This window comes from Phyllostomus hastatus, unplaced genomic scaffold (assembly GCF_019186645.2).
Source record: "Phyllostomus hastatus isolate PE091 unplaced genomic scaffold, TTU_PhHast_1.1 phas_contig_113, whole genome shotgun sequence".
Taxonomy (NCBI): Eukaryota; Metazoa; Chordata; class Mammalia; order Chiroptera; family Phyllostomidae; genus Phyllostomus; species Phyllostomus hastatus.
The window spans coordinates 17,102,969-17,125,847 of NW_025333530.1; the positions used below are offsets into that span (position 1 = coordinate 17,102,969).

The 22,879-nt window shown below is 41.3% G+C and overlaps 1 protein-coding gene across 4 annotated transcripts in view; it reads left to right on the top strand.

Annotated features, from left to right (window-relative positions):
• POU2F3 (POU class 2 homeobox 3) overlaps window positions 1-22,879 on the top strand; it is a 105,399-nt gene that overhangs the window by 44,454 nt on the left and 38,066 nt on the right. For 3 of the 4 annotated variants that reach the window (XM_045839030.1, XM_045839038.1, XM_045839022.1), the window contains one exon: window positions 8,793-8,827. In XM_045839030.1, coding sequence (XP_045694986.1) covers window positions 8,793-8,827 — 35 coding nt within the window. Of the gene's footprint in view, window positions 1-8,792; window positions 8,828-20,344; window positions 20,465-22,879 lie in introns of all 4 variants that reach the window. The other variant, XM_045839015.1, reaches the window with a different exon arrangement.

A 22,879-nucleotide genomic window follows, 5' to 3' on the forward strand; every position in this document is an offset into this window, starting at 1 on the left:
TGCCACCAAAGTAGTTTCTGAATTCAAATACAAAGATGACATCTGGTGTGGTCTTGTACATTTTGGCTAGTTTTTTCCCATATTTCTGTATTAGGTATTGTTGCCTTCCCAATGTAAAGGATGTCAGTGACCATTTGTTTCTGTTGCAATAGGCTATTGGTCATGAACTCCTGGTCTGGATAGTTAGTGTGTTGTTCATGATAGTGGCTGATCTTTAAACAGCCAAGAAGAAAAACAGGGAGATTGTTTTCCTAATTTCTCTTTCTGATAGTTCATTATCAGTGTATAAAATGCAACTGACATCTGAATATTAATTTTGTATCCCGCTACTTTACTTATTTCATTATCAGTTCTTATATAGTTTTTTTGTTAAATCTTTAGGGTTTTCTATGTATAGTATCATGTCATCTGCAAATAATGAGTTACTTTGTCCTTTCCAATTTGAACACCTTTTATTTTTCTTGTCTGATTGCTATAACTAGGACTTTCTCTACTCTACTAAATAAAAGTGGTGAATGTGGACAATCTTGTTTTCTTCCTAAAAATGCTTTTGGATTTTCATCATTGAATATGATGTTAGCTGTGGGTTTGTCACATATGGCCTTTATTATATTGAGGTGTATTCCCTTTATTACTACTTTGCTGGGAATTTTTATCATAGGTGGATGATGGATTTTGCCAAATGCTATTTCTGCAAATATTGATATGACCATATGGGGTTTTTACTTCATTATATATATGCAGTGTAACACATTAATTGATTTGCAGATATTAAGTGAACCCTGCATCCCAGGAATAAATCCTACTTGATCATGTTATGTAATCTTTTAATGTATTACTGAATTTGTTTTTCAAATATTTTTTGAGGATTTTTGCATCTCTGTTCATCAGGCATATTAACCTATAATTTTTTTTGTAGTGTCTTCATCTGGCTTTAGAATGAGGGTAATGGTGGCTTCATAAAATGAGTTTGGGAGCCTTCCCTCCTCTTCAATTTTTGGGAATAGTTTGAAAATGATAGGTGTTGACTTCTGGCCAAGATGGAGGCATAGGTTGATGCACCTACTCACACCTATTCATACCTCCGTGCACAACCAAGATTGGAACAACAACAATTTAGAAACAGAATAACATCCAGGACTGACAGGAAATTGATCTGAGTGGAAGTTGGACAACTAAAAAGTTGAAATAGACCAGGTCATCCAGACTGGTAGGAGGGGCGGAGACATGCAGCTAGCCAAGGGTCCCAGCGTGCAGCGCAGAGAGCACAGAGAGTTAGGACCAGGCATGTAAGGCATCCGGGGGCACACAAGGCATCCAGGGCACACAAGACTGCAGCGGGTGGACTCAGGGGTGGCAACCAGCAGACCTAGTGAAATGGCAATTGTAAAGCAAGGCAGTGCATGCAACCCAGGATCCCAGAACTGGGAAATAGAGCCTCGGGACACTGATTGAGGACACCTGTGGGAGTTGAGGTGCACGGAGAGACACCCAGCCTCACAGGAGAGGTCCTTGGAGGATCCCACAGTGTGCACAAGGCCACACACACGGGAATTGGCACCAGAGGGGCCCAGTTTGCTTGGGGGAAGCAGCAGAAGGGACTGAGGTCCCACTGAGAATGGAGCAACAGCCATTGTTTCCTCTGGACCCCGCCCCCACATATAACATCAGAATCCAGCAACTGAGGTGCCCCGCCCTGGTGAAAACCTAAGGCTCCACCCCTTACTGTAACAGGCGCAACAGGATGAAAAAAAAAGAGAGAGAGAGAGAGAGAGATGGCTCAAACAGAAGAACAAATCAAAGCCCCAGAACCCATCCTTTTAAGCAACCGAGAGATAGCCAACCTATCAGATGAACAGTTCAAAACACTGGTGATCAGGAAGCTCACAGAATTGGTTGATTTTTGTCACAAATTAGACGAACAAATGCAGGCTATGATAAAAGAAATGAAAGAAAATGCACAGGGAACCAATGGTGATGGGAAGGAAACGGGGACTCAAAATAATAGAGTGGACCAGAAGGAAGAAAGAAACAACCAAACAGGAAAGAATGGAGAAATAAGAATTCAAAAAAGTGAAGAGAAGCTTAGGAACATCCAGGACATCTTTAAACGTTCCAACATCTGAATTATAGGGGTGCCAGAAGGAGAAGAGGAAGAGCAACAAGTGAAAAAGTTATCTGAACAAATAATGAAGGAGAACTTCCCCATTCTGGCAAAGGAAATAGACTTCCAGGAAGTCCAGGAAGCTCAGAGAGTCCCAAAGAAGTTGGACCCAAGGAGGAACACACCAAGGCACATCATAATTACATTAGCCAAGGTGAAAATGAAGGAGAGAATCCTAGAAGCAGCAAGAGATAAGAAGACAATAACCTACAAAGGAGTTCCCATAAGACCGTCAGCTGATTTCTCAAAAGAGACCTTACAGGCAAGAAGAGGCTGGAAAGAAGTATTCCAAGTCGTGAAATGCAAAGACATACATCTCAGATTGCTCTATCCAGCAAAGCTTTCATTTAGAATGGAAGGGCAGACAAAGTGCTTCTCAGATAAGGTCAAGTTAAAGGAGTTCATCATCACCAAGCCCTTATTATATGGAATGTTAAAGGGACTTATCTAAGAAAAGAAGATTAAAAAAACATGTATAGTAAAATGACAGCAAACTCACAATTATTAACAACCACACCTAAAACAAAACCAAAAGAAACTAAGCAAACAACTAGAACAGGAATAGAACCACAGAAATGGAGATCACACGGAGGGTTAGCAACAGGGGAGTGGGAGGAGGAGAGGGGGAAAAGGTACAGAGAATAAGTAGCATGGATTGTAGGTAGAAAATAGACAAGGGGAGGGTAAAAATAGTATGAGACACGTAGAAGCTAAAGATCTTATAAGTATGACATGTGGACATGAACTAAAGGGGGGGAATGTGGGTGGAACGGGGTGTGTAGGGTGGAGGGGAGTGAAGGGGGGACATGGGACAACTGTGATAGCATAATTAATAAAATATATTAAAAAAACTGTAGTTGAACAACAATAAAAATCAAAAGTATTAATACAAAAAGAAAATGATAGGTGTTAATTCTTGGAATTATTTGGTGAAATTTATCTATAAAGCCATTTAGTCCAGGACTTGTATTTGTTAGGAGATTTTTATACAAATTCAATTTCATATATTCTTTTAAAAATATATTTTATTGATTATACTATTACAGTTGTCCCATTTTTTTCTCCCTTTTATTTCCCTCCACCCTGTATACCCCTCCCACTAGCATTCCCCAACCTTAGTTCATGTCCATGGGTCATACATATAAGTTATTTGGCTTCACCAATTTCCATACTATTCTTAACCTACCCCTGTCTATTTTATGCCTACCATTTATACTTATTCCCTGTACCTTTCCCCTATTCTTGCTCCTCCCTCTCCTCACTGATAACTCTCCATGTGATCTCCATTTATGTGATTCTGTTCCTGTTCTAGTTGTTTGCTTTGTTTTGTTTTGTTTTGTTTTTAGGTTCAGTTGTTGATAGTTGTGACTTTGTTGTCACTTTACTGTTCATATTTTTTATCATCTTCTTTTTCTTAGATAAGTCCCTTTAACATTTCATATAATAAGGGCTTGGTGATGATGAACTTCTTTAACTTAACCTTATCTGGGAAGCTTTTTATCTGCCCTCCCATTCTCAATGATCAATTTCATGTACTCTTGAGTATGCTAGTTATATTCTAGTTATCAGTCTGTTCAGATTTTATTTTTTTTTATTCAGTCTTGGAAGACTGTATGTTTCTAGGAATTCATTCATTTCTTTCTGATTGTCCAATTAGTTGACATATAATTATTTGTAAAATTTTCCTCTATTTTTTTTGTATTTCTGTAGTGTTGGTTTTTACAGTGCTTTTTGATTTTTGACTATATTTGTTTTATCTGTCTCTATCTTCATGAATCTAGTTAAGTGTTTATTAATCTTGTTTATATTTTCAAAAATCCAGCTCTTGGTTTTATTGATCTTTTGTATTGTATTTTTTAGACTCTGTTTTCATTATTTTTGCTCTGATCTTTATCCTTTCCTTCTGTCTACTCACTTTTTCTTTGTTGTTATTTTTCTACTCCCTTTAGGTATGAGGTTATACTGTTTATTTGAAATTTTTCTTGTTTCTTGAGGTTAGTTAGCCTGTATTGCTATGAGTTTCCTCTTAGAACTGCTTTGATGAGTCCCATAAATTTGGGGTTGTTGTATTTTCATTTTCATTTGTCTCAAGGTATCTTCCAGTTTCTTCCTTGATCTCATTGTTAACCCATTCATTGTTTAGTAGCATGCTATTTGGTAGCAAACACATGGAGAGTAGCAAACACATGGAGATGTGTTTGTGTGTTTTTCAGTTTTCTTTTTGTTATTGACTTCTAGTTTCATATCACTGTGATCAGAATAGATGTTTGATCTTATTTCAGCCTTCTTAAAGTTGTTGAGACATGTTTTGTGACTTAACATGTGCTCCATTCTGGAAAATGTCCCATGTGCACTTGAAAAGAATATATATTCTGCTACTTTGGCATGAAATTTTCAAATAACATTATTAAATCCATCTGGTCTACTTTGCCATTTAAAGCCATTGTTTTCTTTTTTATTTTCTGTCTGGATGACTTATCTGTGGACATCAATGGGGTATTAAAGTCCTCTGCCATTACCGTATTACTGTGGATCTGTCTCTTTATGTCCATTAATACTTATTTTATATATCAGGTGCTCCTACAATGAGTGCATAAATGTTTACAAGGGTTATATCCTCTTGTCGGGTTGACATCTTTATCATTATAAAAATGTCTTTTTAGTGTGCCTTTATTTTAAACTCTATTTTATCTGATATGAACATTGCTGCCCTATTTTTTCCATTTTCAGGAAAAAAAATTTTTTCCATCCTTTTACTTTCAGTCTGTGTTATCATTTGCTCTGAAGTGGGTTTCTTGTAGGTTTCATATGTATGGACCTTGTTCTCTGATCTATTTAGCCACCCTATATCCTTTGATTGGAACACTTATTTTACTTACATTTAAAGTAATTATTGATAGGTATGTACTTACTGCCATTTTATTATTCATATTTTTAGTTTTATGTATTTCTTTTTAATTGTATTTTCTTGATTATGCTGTTACAGTTTTCTCAGTTTTTCCCCTTTTGCCCCCTTCTATCCAGCACCCACACTCCCTCAGGCAATCCCTACACTGTTCTTCATGTCCATGGGTCATGCAGATAGGTTCTTTGGATACTCCATTTCCTATACTTTATTTTACATTCCCATGGCTATTCTGTAACTACCAATTTGTACTTCTTAATCCCTTCACCTCTTCACCCATTCTCCCACACATCCCCTCCCATATGGCAACCATCAAAGCACTCTCCATATCCATGATTCTGTCTCTGTTCTTCTTGTTTCCTTTGTTTGTTTTTTAGTTTCAATTGTTGATAGATCTATATATCCATTTCATTGCCATGTTATTGTTCATAGTTTTAACTTTCTTCTTTTTCTTAAATAAGTTCATTTAACATTTCATATAACAATGGTTTGTGATGATGAGCTCCTTTAGTATTTTTCTTGTCTGGGAAGCACTTTATCTGTCCTTCAATTCTAAATGGTAGCTTTGCTGGATAGAGCAATCTTGGCTATAGGTCCCTGCTTTTCATGACTTTGAATATTTCTTGCCAATCCCTTCTAGCCTGCAAAGATTCTTTTGGGAAATCAGATGACAATCTTATAGGAACTCCTCTGTAAGTAACTAACTGCTTTTCTCTTGCTGATTTAAGATTCTCTCTTTATCTCTAACCTTTGGCATTTTAATTATGATATGCCTTGGAGTGGGCCTCTTTGCTTTCATCTTCTTTGGGACTTTCTGTGCTTCCTAGACTTGCATGTCTATTTCCTTCACCAAATTAGGGAAGTTTTATTTCATTATTTTTTCAAATAGATTTCTAATTTCCCATTTCTTGCTCCCTATTTTCTCCTTCTGGCACTTCTTTGATGTGAATGTTGAAATGCTTGAAGTTATCCCAGAGGCTGCTTGCACTATCCTCATTTTTTTATATTCTCTTTTCTTCTTGTTGTTCTGATCAGTTGTTTTTGCTTCCTTATGTTCCAAATCATTCATATGATTCTTAACTTTATCCACTCTATTGTTGTTTCCCTATAAATTGTTCTTATTTTCAATTAGTGTATCCCTCATTTCTGACTGGATCTTTTTTATTCTTCTGAGGTCCTCACTAAGTTCCCTGGGCATCTTTATCATCAGTGTTTTGAACTCTGCATCTGATATATTTATATTTAGTTCTTTTCCTGGTGTTTTGATCTATTCTTTTATCTGAGCCATGTTTCTTTGTCTCCTCATTTTGACAGATTACCTGTGTTTTTTTCTATGTATTAGGTAGAACTGCTATGACTCCCTCTCTTGGTAGTGTGGCCTAATATAGTAGGTGTCCTATAGGGTCTTGTGGCACAGCCTCTCATATCATCCAAGTTGAGTACTCAAGGTGTGCCCTTCATGTGTGTTGTGTACATTCTCCTTTTGTAGTTGAGCCTTAATTGCTGTTGCCAGGTCAATGGGAGAGATTTGTCCAGGTCAGTCAGCTGCAAGGACTGGCTGTGACCACTGACCACCAACCTCCACCCTCCATGGAGGTAGCTGTGCAGGGGAAAGGTAGTGCTGTTCCAACATGGTCTATTCTGTCCACTGGGTGCTCAAACTGTGGGGTTGCCTGGGTGATGCAGGCCAAAGTAAGGACCAGCCTGTGTTCTCCCCAGGGCCACTATGCTTGAGCTATAAAGTAATCTTCAGCTGACTGCTACTTGTGCTGGGCTTGGAGACTCCCCAACAAAGAAAAGCTGTTAATCTAGGCTGACTGCTGAAGGTGCCTGGGACCCATTAACAAAATGTATGGGAGCTAGGGGCTTACTGAGGTTTTCTGTTGCTTTTGTGAAAGGAATGTGGAAGTTGTGAAGTATGAGCCAAATCCAGCCATTCATATGGAAAAGTCACAGTTAACAGTTTGGGTGAGCCTATGAATTGGGTAGGACAGAGTCTCAGGAGATCTCCAGAGAAGGGCAAACAGTGTTAGCCTGGTGGTTGATGGAGTCTCAGATATGACGCCTACCTACTGGTGTTGTGGCTCTTTGTGGGGAGGTCTAGAAAAGGGACAATGGCCTTGTTTGCTCACCATTCTGCCTGAGAGAAAGCTGTCCCCTAAATCCTGCCTTTATGCTAGACACTTCAGTTCCTTCTGGAGCTTCAGTTCCTTCAGTTCCATTGGTACCTTTCAGGCTGCTACCCAGGTGCTAGAGTTCAGAGTGAGTGAGTATGTGTAAGTCTGTATGTGGGTTCTCCAGGGGGAAACTTCTGGAGCTTGGGACTCCAGAACTTTCTTCCACTAACTCAATCCCCACTGGTTTTTGCAGGCAGAAGTTGTGGGGACTTATCTTCCTGGTGCTGAAAGTGTGGGCTGGGGGTCCTGGTGTGGAGCTGGGTCTTTCTCCTGGAATACCCCTCCCCAATTTTTATGCACCATACATGGATGTGGGACCAGCCCTTTCTGTGTTTCCACCCTTCCTACCAGTCTGGATGGGTGTGGTTCTTTAATTCTGTTGTTGTTAGATTTCCATTCAACTTGATTTCTGTTGGTTCTGAGTGTTGGTCATTCTATATTTTATTTGTAATTTTGATGTGGTTGTGTGAGGGGGTGAGCCATGTTTACCTATGCTATCATTTTTACCATGTTTTTCTTCTTAAAAAATCCCATTAACATTTGGTAGTGGTGAAATCCTTTAGCTTTTTCTTATCTGGGAATAGTCATTTTCCTTGGGTTTATAAAGCCAGCAATTCATGGGGCCCAAAGAAATGTTGTTTGACCACTACTGCCCTAGAAATCTATATGAATAGAAAACTTTATCCCAGCAATGAATGGAAATAATTTCCCAAATAATAGTTGTATGTTTAAGCAAATCATGGTATGTATGCACACCGAATGGAATATTAGGTAGCCATTAAAAATGTTTGCTAGCATAGGAAAATAGTTTTAATGCTCCTTAATAGTATAGGAGAATATTTGTGATGCTCCCTAGAAAAACCATGGTAATCATCAATGCACAGTAGTATTTATCAGTGAGGGAAAAAAGCATAAAAACTACTATAAAATATATAAAAATATTAATTACAGTTGCCTTTCAGCAAAGTGATTTTTCTGCTACCATGTACTTTTTCTGTACCACAAGTTTTCTTTATTAACCATACATTTACTCTTTCAGCCAAACTTTTATTGTAAAAGGAAAAAAGAGGAAGAGACAAGAAATGAAAGTTAGGAGGTCAGAAGAAACAGGACTGACACCTGTCTACCTAGCATGGCTTAGATGTCATTATCCCTGGAGGGTTAGGATATGGGAGGACTTCTTACTTTATGGCAATTCCTTTAAGATGCATGGCTGGTCATTCCTTGCTTATACATGAAAGCAACTGTAATAGCTACTGTCTAGGGAGTGCCACAGAACCCACACTCTGGAATGGCAAGTTCTAATTCCAGTTGGCTCTTTGTGACATTAGGCCAGTCAGTCTATGCCTTCCCTGGTTATCCACCTTTCTGGAGGATATTTTCCAAAACCTTTTTAGGAAACAGGATAAGCAGAAGGGTCCTGGTCATAGGGAAAGCAAGTATTCTGTTTCAAAATAAAGACAAACTTCTCTTAACATTCTATTTTTCCTCTAAACTTCAGTCTTCTAATCCTGCTAGCAACTAATATTTCTTTTATCTCTTCCAGGAAATGATCGAAACAGCCTAGATTTCAACAGGCAGGTAAGGACTTTCAGAGCAAAACCTTTATTCTATAAATTTTGGGGGTCATCTGTACTATGTCAGGTGTGAGAGAAACAAAGAAGATGAAGCAAAGTTTGAGGGAGTTTATTCAGAGACTTGTATATTTGAGGATTGGGAGGGGCCTTTAAAGGGCTTTTGCCTCTAAACCCTTTTCAACCCACAGTTCAATGTCTGGGTCTGCTTTTCACTTTGCCCTCAAAAGAGTACTGACAAATGTAGTACTAGTTTAGAACTGACTGCATGCCAGATGTGTTCAAAATCTAAGACAACAACTATTTTCCTGTCAAAGCTCAACCTGAGTTGTATCTTGGACAAGTATATTTATATGCTCTGACTGAGTGTAGAGGAATTTATGGAGGCACAAAATATGGAGTGCCTGGATTCTTCATGGGACTCCTGATTTACAGGAAGAAGGTAGTGGACAAAACAGAGGAAACAGAACAAAACAAGCTCAGAAAGGAGAGAGTGACTCAGCTCAGTGGGACAATGTAGGCACAAGCTTTGTTCCTTTGAAGAAAATTGAGTTAGGTAGGTTGGAGTTAATCAGGGAGGGCTTTGGGTAGGGTAAGGCAGTGCTGGGTGGTTGGCAGCATGGATAAATGTGGATGTGTAGAAAGAAGGAGAAAGAGGAAAGAGAGGAATTTTCTCTTAGGCTCAGAGGCTGATGGCATACTTGGAGGAGAGGGATGGGACAGGATACTATGTCAGAAGCAGAAGGTGTGAATGTTTGTTGAAAGGAGGAATAGTAAGGTGGAGACAAGCAAAAAGCAATAATGGAGGACCTTAAAGAGAATCAGAGAGGTGAGAAATAGATATAAAATCAGAAGCCCCGGTTTTGGTCCTGTTTCTGCCACTAACCAGCTATATAACTTTGGTGAAGTCACTTAATATATTTGGTCTGAATTTTCTCAGCTTAAGAATTAATTTATTTTAGCCCTGGCTGGCGTAGCTCAGTGGATTGAGTGTGGGCTGCAAACCAAAGTGTCTCAGGTTTGATTCCCAGTCAGGGTAAATACCTGGGTTGCAGGTCATGACCCCCAGCAACCGTACATTGATGTTTCTCTCTCTCTCTCTCTCTCTCTCTTCCTCCCCTCCCTCTCTAGAAATAAATAAATAAAATCTTTTTTTAAAAAAGCAACTGCTATAAAAAAAGAATTAATTTATTTTGTAAATTTGGGGTACAGTTGGTGGAAAAATGTGCTACGTCATGTGTGGAAATGCAAAGGAAATTAAGACATGTTTTCTGCCCTGGAGAAGCTCACAGTCTGGTATGAAGTAGAGACAAAATACTGGTATGAATAGAGACAAAAGGAGAATGAGAAGGAAAGGGAGGGAGGGAGGGAGCTATAAAGGGTGGGAGAGAGTCTTTATAGACAAACAAACTGGGGCCCATCCACATGTCGCATTGATGCATGACCCAACAATTAGTGTTGAAGGAAATGGGTTTTTGTTTACAGAATTTCAACCTTGGCTGTGCTGGGAGCACTCCTGCTTGGAGCTCTGTTCTCCCACGAGGCCCAACACTTCCCTTGCTCCCCATAAGGCTATAAGTCAAAAACATGCTCAAAAGTTCCCCATATCCTTATTTCTTCTTAAGCTGACTGTACCCACAGTTTTCCCTCCCACCCAGAATCTGAATTTATGGGTTTCAGAGTCATCATCTTCTCACAGCAGGTCTCTCCTTCTGGATCTGACATGTTGTCCTCAGCCTTCATGTAGTAGTCCAGAAAAACATGTGCCATATTACACTGAATCAAAGTGGATTCCAGGAAGACACATGCCCCAAGAAAGTGGCTTCTCTGTACATCCATTAGAGAAGTAAAATTCTATAGTCTCAGCATTCCCAGCCGCAGTTCAGCATTTCAGGCATCTCCCACTAATCTATGCTTAGTTTGACAGGATCCTACACAGCTCCATCAGCTTTGCCAGGTCCCCACACAGCTCCATCATGCCTCTTCTTATACCCTTTCCTGACTTCTGGCCAGCATGGCTTCTACGTTAAACACCAGCCCTCATAGCAGAATCCTGACTACAAACTGCATAGCTGCTTACTGCTTCCTCTCTCAGACATCATGGCAAAATCCCCCTACATCATGGCTCCTTCCTCATGGTTGCTACCTACTCTCTCAGCCCTCATGGCAGTCCAGCTCCTTCTCTTTCATCCTGCCCTGATTTTAAATGCTGATTCAGAGCTTCCTATGTGGCCTCATATCTGGCCCTTCCTACAATGAGCTACTTTTGCCAGTTCCCCCCTATCTTTCACCTTCTTTCGGCTACCAACTTTAGTCAGGGAAAGAGTACCCAGTGACAAGTGAGAACTGCTGCCTCCCGGCCTCTCACACAAGTGCTGTATAAGTTCCCCCAGCTATGGCATGAGTCACTATAAGGTCTGAAAGTCACATAGACCGTTTACCCAGGGTAGCAGCACAACTATCAGCTAGCTATTATTATGAAAAGTATCTTAACCACTGTATCATCCCCTTCCCTATCCCCAACCATGGGTTGTAGGGAATATTTTGGGAGACCCCCACCCCACTCTGCACCCCATTACATCTTCAATGAATATTTATAGTGAAGCTTTATTCATGCTACCTAGAGGTATGTTAAAAGCATGGCATCAAACAGAAATGGGAACAGTTAATTATTCCTGGGATCTCAGGGGAGGCTTCATGGAAGAGGTAATATTTGTGTCTAGCTCTGAAAGATGAGTACAAGTTTGCCAGGCAGAGCAAAGTAGACTGGAGAGGGAAATAGCCATGGGGAAGGGAAGATAGTCTTAGAGTGGTGGTGAATTGGCTAACCACTAGGGTTCCTTCCCATTCTGAAATTCTGAGGCCAGGTTTAGATGGAAGTCTGGGTTGGGGGAAAGGGAAGCTGGAGATGAAATTCAGACATGCTTTTCTCCTTTATCTGTAGAGTAATTTGATGTCACTATTAACATTTTCTAAAGGTTTGTTAATGCAGGATGCATCCTTCACAATAAGAGAGAGGAATAAACTTGAGTACTAAGCCAAAACTCTTATACAGGCAACTTCTGCAATTTTGTTCATTGGGGGTTTGCTAACAAATGGAGACCAACTACTCTCCCTCTTCACTCAACACTAAAACAGAGATAAGCTTCAGTTAAGGAGTGATGTAGGCTGGCTATGAGGAGGTACTTGTAGCCAATTGGCTTGTTAAACACGGGAACAGCTACCAAGGGAGGGAGACTATTAGAATCAGCTTCTCACTCATGGTCTTTAAATATGGGAAAGATTCTTATCTAAGGGTAATTGGGCCAGATTTGCTTCAAAGACAGGAAGATGGAGGTGGATTCCCAAGGATTCTGTGTCCTGAAGGAGAGTCCTAAACAGGTTGGGATGGGGCCTGTGCCTGTGATTTCTTCTCTGCAGGCTAAGGATCCAAGTTCCAGACCCCTGAACAAGGGAGGAGCCCATCCCATGCCAAATATGGCCCCACTAACTCAACCCAGAGGTGCCCACTTCACAGGCTCAGTAGGTTTGGCTGCCTGTGTAATCTTTCTGAAGCTTGAGAAACCCTTGCACTTAGGACAAGGCTGGGGGCAGCCAACAGAGAGATCACTGACCCTTTAAACATATTTTATATTAATTAAATTTTGTGGCAGAGGGGTTTGGTCTCCACCAACTGGGAGAAAGTTTTCTGGCTTTTGCCAGGATCTGGCCTCTCTTGAATTTGCTTTACTTGAATGAGCCTTCTGGAATGGGTCATTCCTTCCCTTCCCTGAGAAGGGTTTTTTGATTTCTTGTTACTGACAAGAACAGACATAGCTTTTTCTTTAAAGAGAGGGGGATTTGGGGGAAAGAAAGGCTCAGCCATGCCATACTTATTTACACACTGATACTGGAGCTCTTCTCTGTTCACACATATCCACACCCTCCCTAAGGTTCCTTCTTGCTCCTTCTCATTTCATACCTTAGATGCCATCAGATACTGACATCCACATGATCTCATCCTTACTAGCTCACCTGCAAACCTACAGGTAGGCACCCAGGATTTCTCAGGCCACTGCACTGACAAAAACAACATTTTGTGGATCACCAGGCTCTGTGTGGGATGCTTTTGGTACTTTATCTAATTAATTCTCACCATAAACCAAGTGTTACTACCCTAATTATATAGGTAAGGAAACTGCTTTCCAGAGAGCTCACCCTTTTTTGCTGAAATATTTGAGAGATTAAGTAATTTGTTGAAGGTCACACAATTGGCCAGTTGGCAGAGTCAAGAATTGAATCCACATGTCTTTCACTCCAAAGCCCATTTTTCCCATGATGCCTTGATGAATTTTCCTCTATAGTCTCTCAACTCTCCACTCCCTGTACATACACACCATCTTTAGGGAGAGGCCTGGGAGCCAGAGTGTGAGTGTGACCTCATCATGACTAACTGGGAGGAAATGGGAGGTAGAGGGAGTGGGAAGAAGAAGAAAGAGTGGTTATGTAGGAACAACCTTTGTGTGTAATACAGAGAAGGTGTTAGCAGACACAGGCAAGCAAAAGATGAGCCACTGCCCTTGATGAAGCTCCAGTTGTAAGGCCCCAAGCTAGTTGGTACAATTGGAAGTTGCAGCCAGGTGCTGGGTATAATGCAGTCCTGAAGTTGCATAAGCAAAGGATGTTGGCTCATCAGGCAGTTTCAACTTGAGCCTGTTAATTTCCTGGTCCCAAGAAAGCAGACTGAGCCTGTGTGGGGATAATTGGGGGTTGTAGAAGCAAGGCCACTACCAGTTTCTAGGAAAGATTAAAAAAAGTGTATAGACAGTAAAATAAAGCCAGATCAGAAGTCAGAAATCTTGAGTGTCAATGCTCTTCCTGCCCCTTTCTAGTTGCCACCTTTATTTTTCTGTGCCTCAGTTTGCTCAAGAATAAAATGAATAAGTTTATATGCAATAATGTCTAAGGCCCCAGCAGTCTGTGTATCATGGTCCCATCATTTTTGTCATGTCATATTCTACTGGTTGGTTTGACTTTCACTTTCCCTTCATTTTCTTTAATTAAAGAGAAATGAGGAAGAGAGTGCCCATTTCTTCACTCTGAGGCATAGAAAGTGAGGGAAATATGTATTATGGAATTTTTTTTCAGCCTTTGTGCTCTCATGTAATCTAGTGAAAAGAATCATTTGAAATTTAGGGACAGAGGCAGAAAGACCCAGCAGGCTGGACCTGAGGCCAACCTTTCATTCTGTGACTATCTAGTTACTCCTAAACTCTAGAAAGAGGGTGCCATCTGTAAGAAGATAAATTGTAATACTGTGCAGCGAATGCTGTGACAGATGTAACATTGCAGAGCTTTGGGATACTGTCTGACAATATCATTGAAGAGAAGACATCTGAAGTGGATTACAACAGAAAAGTAGGGGATACGACTGACAGAGAGGGACAGAAAGAATATGTCAGGTGTAGGAGATGGCATGTGTGAAGGCTCACTATTGTAAGAGGGCATGGCTTCAGGGGAACTGAGAAGATCACCACGGGATGAGGTGATGGAAGATGATGCTGGAGCTGTGGGTTGGACAAGATTATGAAGAACTTTGAATGCCCAGCAAAGAATTTTATCTTGTGGGCAGGAGGAGCATTTTCAAGTAGTGGGCATTTTCAAGCATGACTAGTTTCATTTAATGGAAACTCATTAGTAGGGGGTGTGGGTGAAGAGAGGGAAGGATGAATGAAAGAGAGGCCTGATGGAATGCTGTTGTAGTAGGAAGAAGTAGGCAATGATAAGGAAAGAGATTATAGCAAAGACATTAAGCATGCCAACACAGAGCCAGACTGCCTGGGTTTGAATTCTCTGTTTTGCACTACCTGACTGTGTGATCTTGGGCAAGTTCTTCAACTTTTTTGTCCCTTGTTCTCTTCATCTATAAAATGGAGAGGATAATGATACCTATCTCACAGGGTTATTGCAAGGGTCAAATGAGTGAGTGAGTAGAGCATGTGTGTGTGTGTACCTCTTAGAGAAGTATCTAGAACACAAACACAGTGAGCAAAGGTAGGTTTACAGTTGTGAGTAGGTGAAACAGAGTTTATTCTTATCTTATTATTTATTAATTATTGTATTATTTTCCATATATAACTGTACAACTGTAAACCTACTTTTGCACCACCCTGTATACTATATAAGTATTTGCTGTTATTATTACTGTACCAGTAAGCATGGAGAGACCCATATTTGAGAGATATTTCTGGTATAAGATCAAAAGGATTTTGGCAATAGGTCAGACATGAGCAGCAGAGGAGAGAGAAAGGTCCAGCATGATTCTTAGATTCCTAGCTTGAGATGCTGAGCATTAGTAGTACTGCAACCAGCAATCAACAGACCAGGAGATAGAACAAATTTGTCCAGATGACTGAGGGAGGAGGATTGACAGATAATAGGCTATAAGCACATAATACATGGTGAAAAATTTGGATCTACAGTCCAGGAGACAAGTCAGAATGCAGAGTTGGGAGTCACCATTGAACCGTGTTAGTTGAAGAGATGAGAGGAAGTAAGGTCACCTAGGGAGCATGTGCAGGATGGGATGAGGACCAAGGGCAGATCCAGAGGAGAAGGCAGGCATAAGGGACAGGCTGAGGACTTAGTGCCTATAGATGAGACTAAGATGGAATTGTGAGAGGGATGGGGGTAAAACCACACTCACAAAGGGGAGATTTTCATGAAGGTGAGGATAGCCAACAGTGTCAGAGCATGCAAAGATTCTGTAGACACCAAAACCTGAAAATGAGCTATGGTTAAGCAATGAAGGAAATAGTGATTGCCTTATCCCAGTGCCTGTGGTGCCAGCAAATGCCAGGTTGCTGTAGTTGAGGGGTAAATAGAGGTTAAGGAAATGATGGAGACAATATCTTCCCTTCCAAGGAATGGTGTGACAAAGGGGTGGACGTGTTGACCTGAAATGAGACAGTGTGAAGAAAAGCCTTTTGGAGATAAGGGAGACTGATAGTGTGGACCTGGGAAGAGAGATAGGAGATGCAGAAAAGAGAGAAATGGACAGAGGGCAGGCTCACTGAAAGGTTTAGCTTAGAAGAGGAGAAGGGTTCCTCTGCAGGGAAGGTAGGGCTGAGTGCCCTTTTGGTGAATTCAGGAGCCTGAGGGCCAGCTCTCCTTGTCAGAGAGTTTTTCCACTTTCATTTCCTGGGCCAAAAGCTAACTTCAGAAGGACACTGAGGGTTAGAATTGATTTAAAGGGTCTTGGAGAATCCATGATGACAGGTGAACACCTGGGGAGCCTCACACTGTTTTGAACTCCTCATCTTCCAGGGCCATGATCAGAACAATGTTTCCAGCTATGTTTTGGATGCCATCTTGCTAGAAGACTGCCCAAAAGTATCTGAGGCCAGAAGAGAGTCTGAAGCAAGTTGGCAGGTGCCCTTATTCAAGAAGTTCCTGCCCCAAAGTTGAGAATCAGTGTCTATGGTTTTTCTCTCAGTCCTGAGCTTGGTAGCATTCTCAGTTCACCTGCACCAGTATATCAATATCTCACATCCTGTGCCTCTCTCTGGACCTCATGCCAGCTAGTCCAGAGCAGTAGCACCAGTATGCTCCTACATAGCATTTAGCTGTAGATCAGATGAGATTTTTCTTCATTTAAAAAAAGAAAGTGAACTATTATGGTTCTCTGGCTGCTCCTGGTGTTTATTGCTTGGTGATGTTTAATTGGCTTAATGGGGCATGTCTAAAATCAACAAAATTGAGCCTAAGGAAAGTTCTCTAAGGATTCAAAACGATGGTGAGGCTTTTCCAGGGAGACACTGGGGAGATGGGTCAGACCCTCAAGCTGGCTGGTGAGGGTCTGTAGTGATAGCATAGTAAGCTCCCTCCTCCAGCCCCTCTCCCCCTAAAAGCCTCAGAGAGCCACACCAGAGCAGCTGAGTAGGAGAGGGCAAGTGAAGGTATTAACTAATTGCATTTGCCATTATTTCCACAAATATGTACTTAGCTGCTTAGTGAAGAGTCAGAGGGGAGTAGAACACAGTCCCTGCTCACAGGAACACCCATCCAGTGGGAAGAAAATACAGTAAAGGCTGTGAAGAACAGGGAGGACCTCTGTGCTACGATAATGTCCATGGGGCTCATTCAGTGGGTGTAAGAAAGCCAGGCAGGTGAATAGATCTGGATGGTGGGTTTAAAAACCCAGAGGGAAGCCCTGAGACATCCCTGTAGAAGACATTGGAGGATGAGAATTAAGGACATGAGACTCTGGGTCCTCTGAGGCTTGTTTACCTTTGCTGCAGGATCCAGTTCCTGGACCCATACTTACAGGTAGAGGCAGAATTACTGAGGGAACAGGCAGGCTAAGAGAGAGAGAAGGATGAGGAGCTAGCAAACCACACTTTGCTTAACCCTAAGCAATAGAGTTGTGTTTTAGAATGTGAATATATATTATTCATCCTTTTTTCCTCCTCCCCAGTACCATACACAGTTGAAAAATAGGTACAGGAGCCTCACAGATAGAGCTGCAGTGAGAATATGATTTTGATGTAAATCCATAATGGGCTTTCAAAGACCTCACTCTAGAATTAAATTAATCCACCAGACACAGATACAGCTGGTGGAAAGCAGACATTAAAGTACCCATCTAGCCAACAGGCAGACCCCAGAAGGAGCCAAGCCATACATACCCCCTTCCTTCTAAATCCATGGGACAAGAGAGAGCAATGCGGGAAAAAGTGGGATAACTATAATTGAACAACAATTTAAAAAAACATGGTTTTTAGCCTTATCAGATCCAATGTCCCTTGTAACAAGGATTCTGGAAAACACCTTTAATATCCTAGAATAAAATTTAGAGAAAACAAATAAAAATCAGTGAGATACTCTAATTTGCATAAAAAGAGAATGAAAAATAATTTTAAATGAAATAACATGTATTTCAGCAAGTAAGTCCTTAGGCACCCTCAAAGGTTTAACAAGATAGTAGGATGCTTACACCTATATAAATGAGACAGACACAAATACAGACTGACTAATATGTTATTTGGCAGTTCAAAATCCATAATTTTCCAAAATGTTAAACAACTCTTGGTAAACCTCTAACAAAATAAAATGTAATATTTTTTCAATTTACACAGAAAATGCCATTCTTGAAAAAAGTCAGTGTATGTTAAAAGTGTACAAAAGATACTTTGTGCTTGCATAAAAATGGAATTGGGTTCTATGCTCATGTGATTATAGGCAGGCTATTTAGTGGCACAAATGTCTGGTGATACACTGGAAAGTCATATGAAAGTTGTGTGGGACATGAGCAAGTGTTTTTTACTTTATATGGTCTTCTACATTGCAGGATGTCCAGAATGCCTGCCCTTTGCTGAGTAAATGCAAATAGTGCCTCCTAATTATTAAGACAGCCAAAATAACCACCCCACAAATTTCAGAAATTATTTCCTGGCTTGCTGTCACCCCCAGTAAGCACAGGTGAGGTAACCTAGACCCAGGGAGATAGGTCACTTCTACCAGGAGGCAGAGAACAAGATGTTGCACATAGAAATACAAATCAATGGAAAATGGAGCTCCCCCAGCACTGGGAAGGGCCCCCCAGAAATAACACACATAGCCTCTGCCCTCAGAGAATTTAATTGCTATCCAAAGAGGGATACAGGTCTGAAAAGTTCCTCAAGATGTTGGAACAAGGAGTATGTAAACCAGTGCTGGCTCCACAGGAAATAAGCTTGGTGAGTAACTGGATAGACATAACAGAATTTTCAGTCAGGAGATGATTGGTGAGATTAAATACCCTCCCCTTCTCAAAAGTAATTTCCCCACTGTAGTTAAATAATATAATAATAATTGTACTTATTAATTCTGCCTGTGTTGTGTCTACTTCCTAGGCATGTTGTAAGGATTAATTATAGTTAAGATATATAATTTAGAATAGTCTCTGATATACAGTAATCAATCAATAAATATTAGCTCCTATTATTATCTGATGAATGAGAACCCTTAATTTTGTCTTCCTTTCCTCTCTCTGTGTGGCTGCTGAGCTGTGCTTGCACCAGTTTAAATGGGCTGCAGATGCTACTAGAAAGGTAATTTTTTTGGAGATCCACGATGTGTCAATTTAAGCCTCCCCACCCCCACAAGCTTGGGTGGGAAGCAGTTGATAAGTATCTTTGCTTTTGGAGAGCTGGGAATTTGTCTTTCTTTGCCAGCCATTCTTGGTTCTTTGACCTGAGGCTCAGATGTCAACTGCTACTTGTTTGTGGACAGGGCAACAGCTCCAGTACAAGGTGGACTGAGCCCTATTGAGAGCAGGAGAGTAAGGAGCAGATAGGAACAGAAAGAGCTGTAGGTTCTCCAGAGACCTGTCCCTAGTAAACCCTGATTTACCAGACAACCCCGAGATAGCACCACAAAACCCCTCTGGGGCACTGGATCTGAAGCTTAGTTCATTCAGACTTCAGCATTTGCACAAGGCCCTGGATACATCTAGACAAGGAATACAGATGAAATGTTTCTCTCTGCTCAGGTGTGGGGTAGAGAGCAGTGAGAATGCAAGTGGAAGAGGAAAGTGTCTGAATCCTGCCCTTGATTCTTTGAAAATCCAAAGTGGATTTTTCCTTGGAGATTTCAGAAGTTGCCTTTGGTGAGACTAACAACAAGACCAACTCTTCCCCCTCTCATGCAGGATCTGGAGCAGGGATCTTGAAGGGGAAGCTGGATTTGGCCCCAGACAATCCAGAAGAATTAATACCTTTACTTTAACAGGCTCTGGGTGGGCTGAGTCCTTAACAAGCAGTATATCATTTGCACTTTACCATAACCCTGAGCAGTAGTTTGTTTGTTTATATTTTTGGTTATTTAACAATATAAATTTATTGTCTTACAGTTCTGGAGGTCAGAAGTCAGACATGGGTCTTCTGGGGTAAAATCAGTGTCAGCAGGGCTGCCTTCTTCTTCTAGGGCTCAGGAGAGTCCATTTTCTTGCCTGCCTTAATGACCCTTCTGTTGTCACCTCTTTCTAATGACATCCAGAAAAGAAAGACTTCATTTTTAATGACTCATGCGATTAGATTGAGCTCACCTGAATAATTCAGAATAATCTCCCCATCTCACTGTTCTTAACCTTAATCACATCTGCAAAGTCTCTTTTGACAACTTTGTAGGCCATTATTCAAGCAGGGGCTTTTATAATCATCATTTTATAGAAAAGAAAACTGAGGCTGGGAAAAGTCAAGGGACTTGCTTAGAGCCAGGATTCAAAGGATGATGGGATGAGCCAGACACTTTACATAAAGTCATGTCTTATTTGATATTACTTAGTCCTTATGACAGCCTGGTGAGGTAAGCATTATTATTCCCATTATGTAACTGGGGAAACTATATAGCCCAGAGAGGTTAAGTAACTTACCCAAAGTGGAGCCCAGATATACAACAGGCCTGTCTTACTGCACTGTACCAAGTTGCTTTTCAGAGACAGCACCCTCTTGCAAATGAGACATGACCTAAGTTATTCAAAGCCCCCCATTTGACATTTGTACAGGTACTATTCCACGTTTCCAGAGCCCTCTCACCCATACTGACTCCTGCGGACCTTTCACAGCTGGGGCTTGCCTGCTGGGTTGGTAGAGATAGTATCTGCAGACTCAGGGAAGATTGCCAGGTAAAGAAAGGGTGGGGTGAAGAAGAGTTCCCACCCAGAGGGTTCCCCTGGCCACATGCAAAGCACCTCCCTAGGCCTGTGCGTGAGAAGGGTGCAAGGAGGAGTGTTTTCCTGTGTGCATGCCTACAGGGCAGGGGGTGGAACCTGGCTTTCTCTTTGCCCCCCCCCCCCCGCCCCAGCAACCCTTAGTCTGAGGGCTGTCAAGGCAACTCTAATAACCAGGAGATTCTATTTCTCCCAGAATCACAGCTGCTTCTGAAAATACACTTTTTCCACCTCAGGAAAGTCAAGCCCAAGAGTGGCTTTGGAGGTCCTCTTAGGGCTCAGGAACTATTTCTATGTGCTCCCTTTGTGAACCAGATCACTTCTCATTTCATGTCCCTTTCTGAGGGACTTCATTAAGCAAACAGAGTTTTCCTGTCACAATAACTGTGTAAAATGTATGTTATTATTCTCATTTGAAACATAAAGGAACTCAGGCTCAACATGGTAAAGTGACTTGAATTAAGTAGCAGAGCTGAGACTTATTCAAATTATCTTTATTCAATGCCTACTTGATAATAGGCACTATATTCATTGCTGGTCTGTTGCTTCCAAATTCAACTCATTCTACTAATTCCAGCTGCCCTTACCACCACAACTTGTAGTCCCCTGGACCTCTTCTCCTTGTGTCTAGATCAAGTGTCAAGTTGCCCCTCTGTCTCTCCTGTGTGGCCACTAAAAGCCCCTTGGCCCCCATACCTCAAGTATCCTTGGTTCACATCCTGTTTTGCTTTTCTTTTTTAGCATCCCTTCCTCAGGGTGGGCATCTTCTAATATTTTCTCCACAGACTTCATTGGTGTGGACTGCTACAGAGTGTCCTTCATTTTAGGCTTGCAGATGACACTGTAGTGGTCAGAAGTCCAGCTTTGGCATTTCACAGACCTGGATTTGAATTTGGCTCTACCAACAGGAGCTGTGTAACCTTGTCTCTCACCCTGTCCAAGCCTCCATTTCTGCCTCTGTATATTGGGGAGAAATAATAGAATCAACCTTGTAGTGTTCTTAGGGAATTAAATGAGGTCTTTAATGTAAAGTATTTGGGACATAGTGAATGCTCAATCAACATGAGTTATGATTGCTATCACACAAATATTGATTCTGGCTACTCTATTTCATATCAGCCTGGCTCCAGTTTTAGAAATATTGCACTTAAGTCAAAGTTTTGTAAGCTAAATTTTATTTTTCTTTACCATGAGAGCCTACTTTTTAAAGGAATATTAGACTGAATGTTTTCAAAGGGGGAAAAATGCCTTTTATGGCCATTTAGAGCCAAAGATCTTCAATACATTTTACTTAAAGTGAGTTATATATATTAATTTGTTTTTCCCCTCTGATGCTATCTTCTCAAAGAGAGTAGGTTATTCCTAACAAGGATGTTTAAAAATTTTAGCCCAACCCTATAGATGGGCTCATCTGAGGGCTTGGAAGTGGGTTTTGTGGGCCACTTGTATAACTGTAAACTGAAGCCTGGAAAGATTAACATCCGGTCAGTATGGGTGAGTGTTGATTCCTGCAGGGGCCAGTGGTGGAGTACTTCTGTGCCCAGATCAAGGTTGAGATAAGAGGGACAATCAAGTTGTTAGGGCAAGAGACATTGGGCCAGAAAGGGTTGATAACACTCTGCCTGGAGGGGGAGGCAGTCAGCTGCTCAAAGGCAAGGAGTCTAGTTCTGTCTTCTCTGGTCTGAATCAGGACCAGCTTCCTTTCTAAGGATTTGATGCTTCTTGTACTAAGCCCAGCAGCACAGAAGGCAGCTTCCTGGCTAGTGGGGCACTCACCAGAGTCTGTCCTTGCCCAGGGGACTGGGAGGGACTGGCATTTTTCTGGCATAAAGCAAGGTGACATGACCTGGGATGTGGGACTTTGCCTAGAAATTAGGAACTTGGCAAAGTTCCAGCATTCTTAAGGTGGGCTGCCCCATCCTGCTCAGGCAGACCTTTAAGGGAACAGGATTTGGGGGGTCCAACTTCACAAAAAGCCTCCGGGTCCCATCTTTCCCAGGTCCTAACAACTTTCAAGCACCATCTGGGTGCTTGTAAGAAGCAATGAAAATTCTCTTTGAAATGAGGGAGGCATCTGAAGGTAGGAAGGAACAGAAGAATAGATAGCTGTGTCTTAATTCTGTTTTGAATGAGCCCTGGTGCCAGCCTCCATTCCCACCCTTACTCCTACTCCCCATCTTCCTGTCTATGCAAATTCTGCTCCAATGTCATATTTTCCAGGTAGCTATCTAGGACCATCCCTCCACCTTCTTCACCTTGACTGGTTTCTGCTGTGTGTGTGTCTGCCTCCCCCAGCAGACTGTGAAATACTAGAGGAAAGAATCCATATTTTAGTATTATAGTACAGCAGTGCCTGGCACAGAGTACACA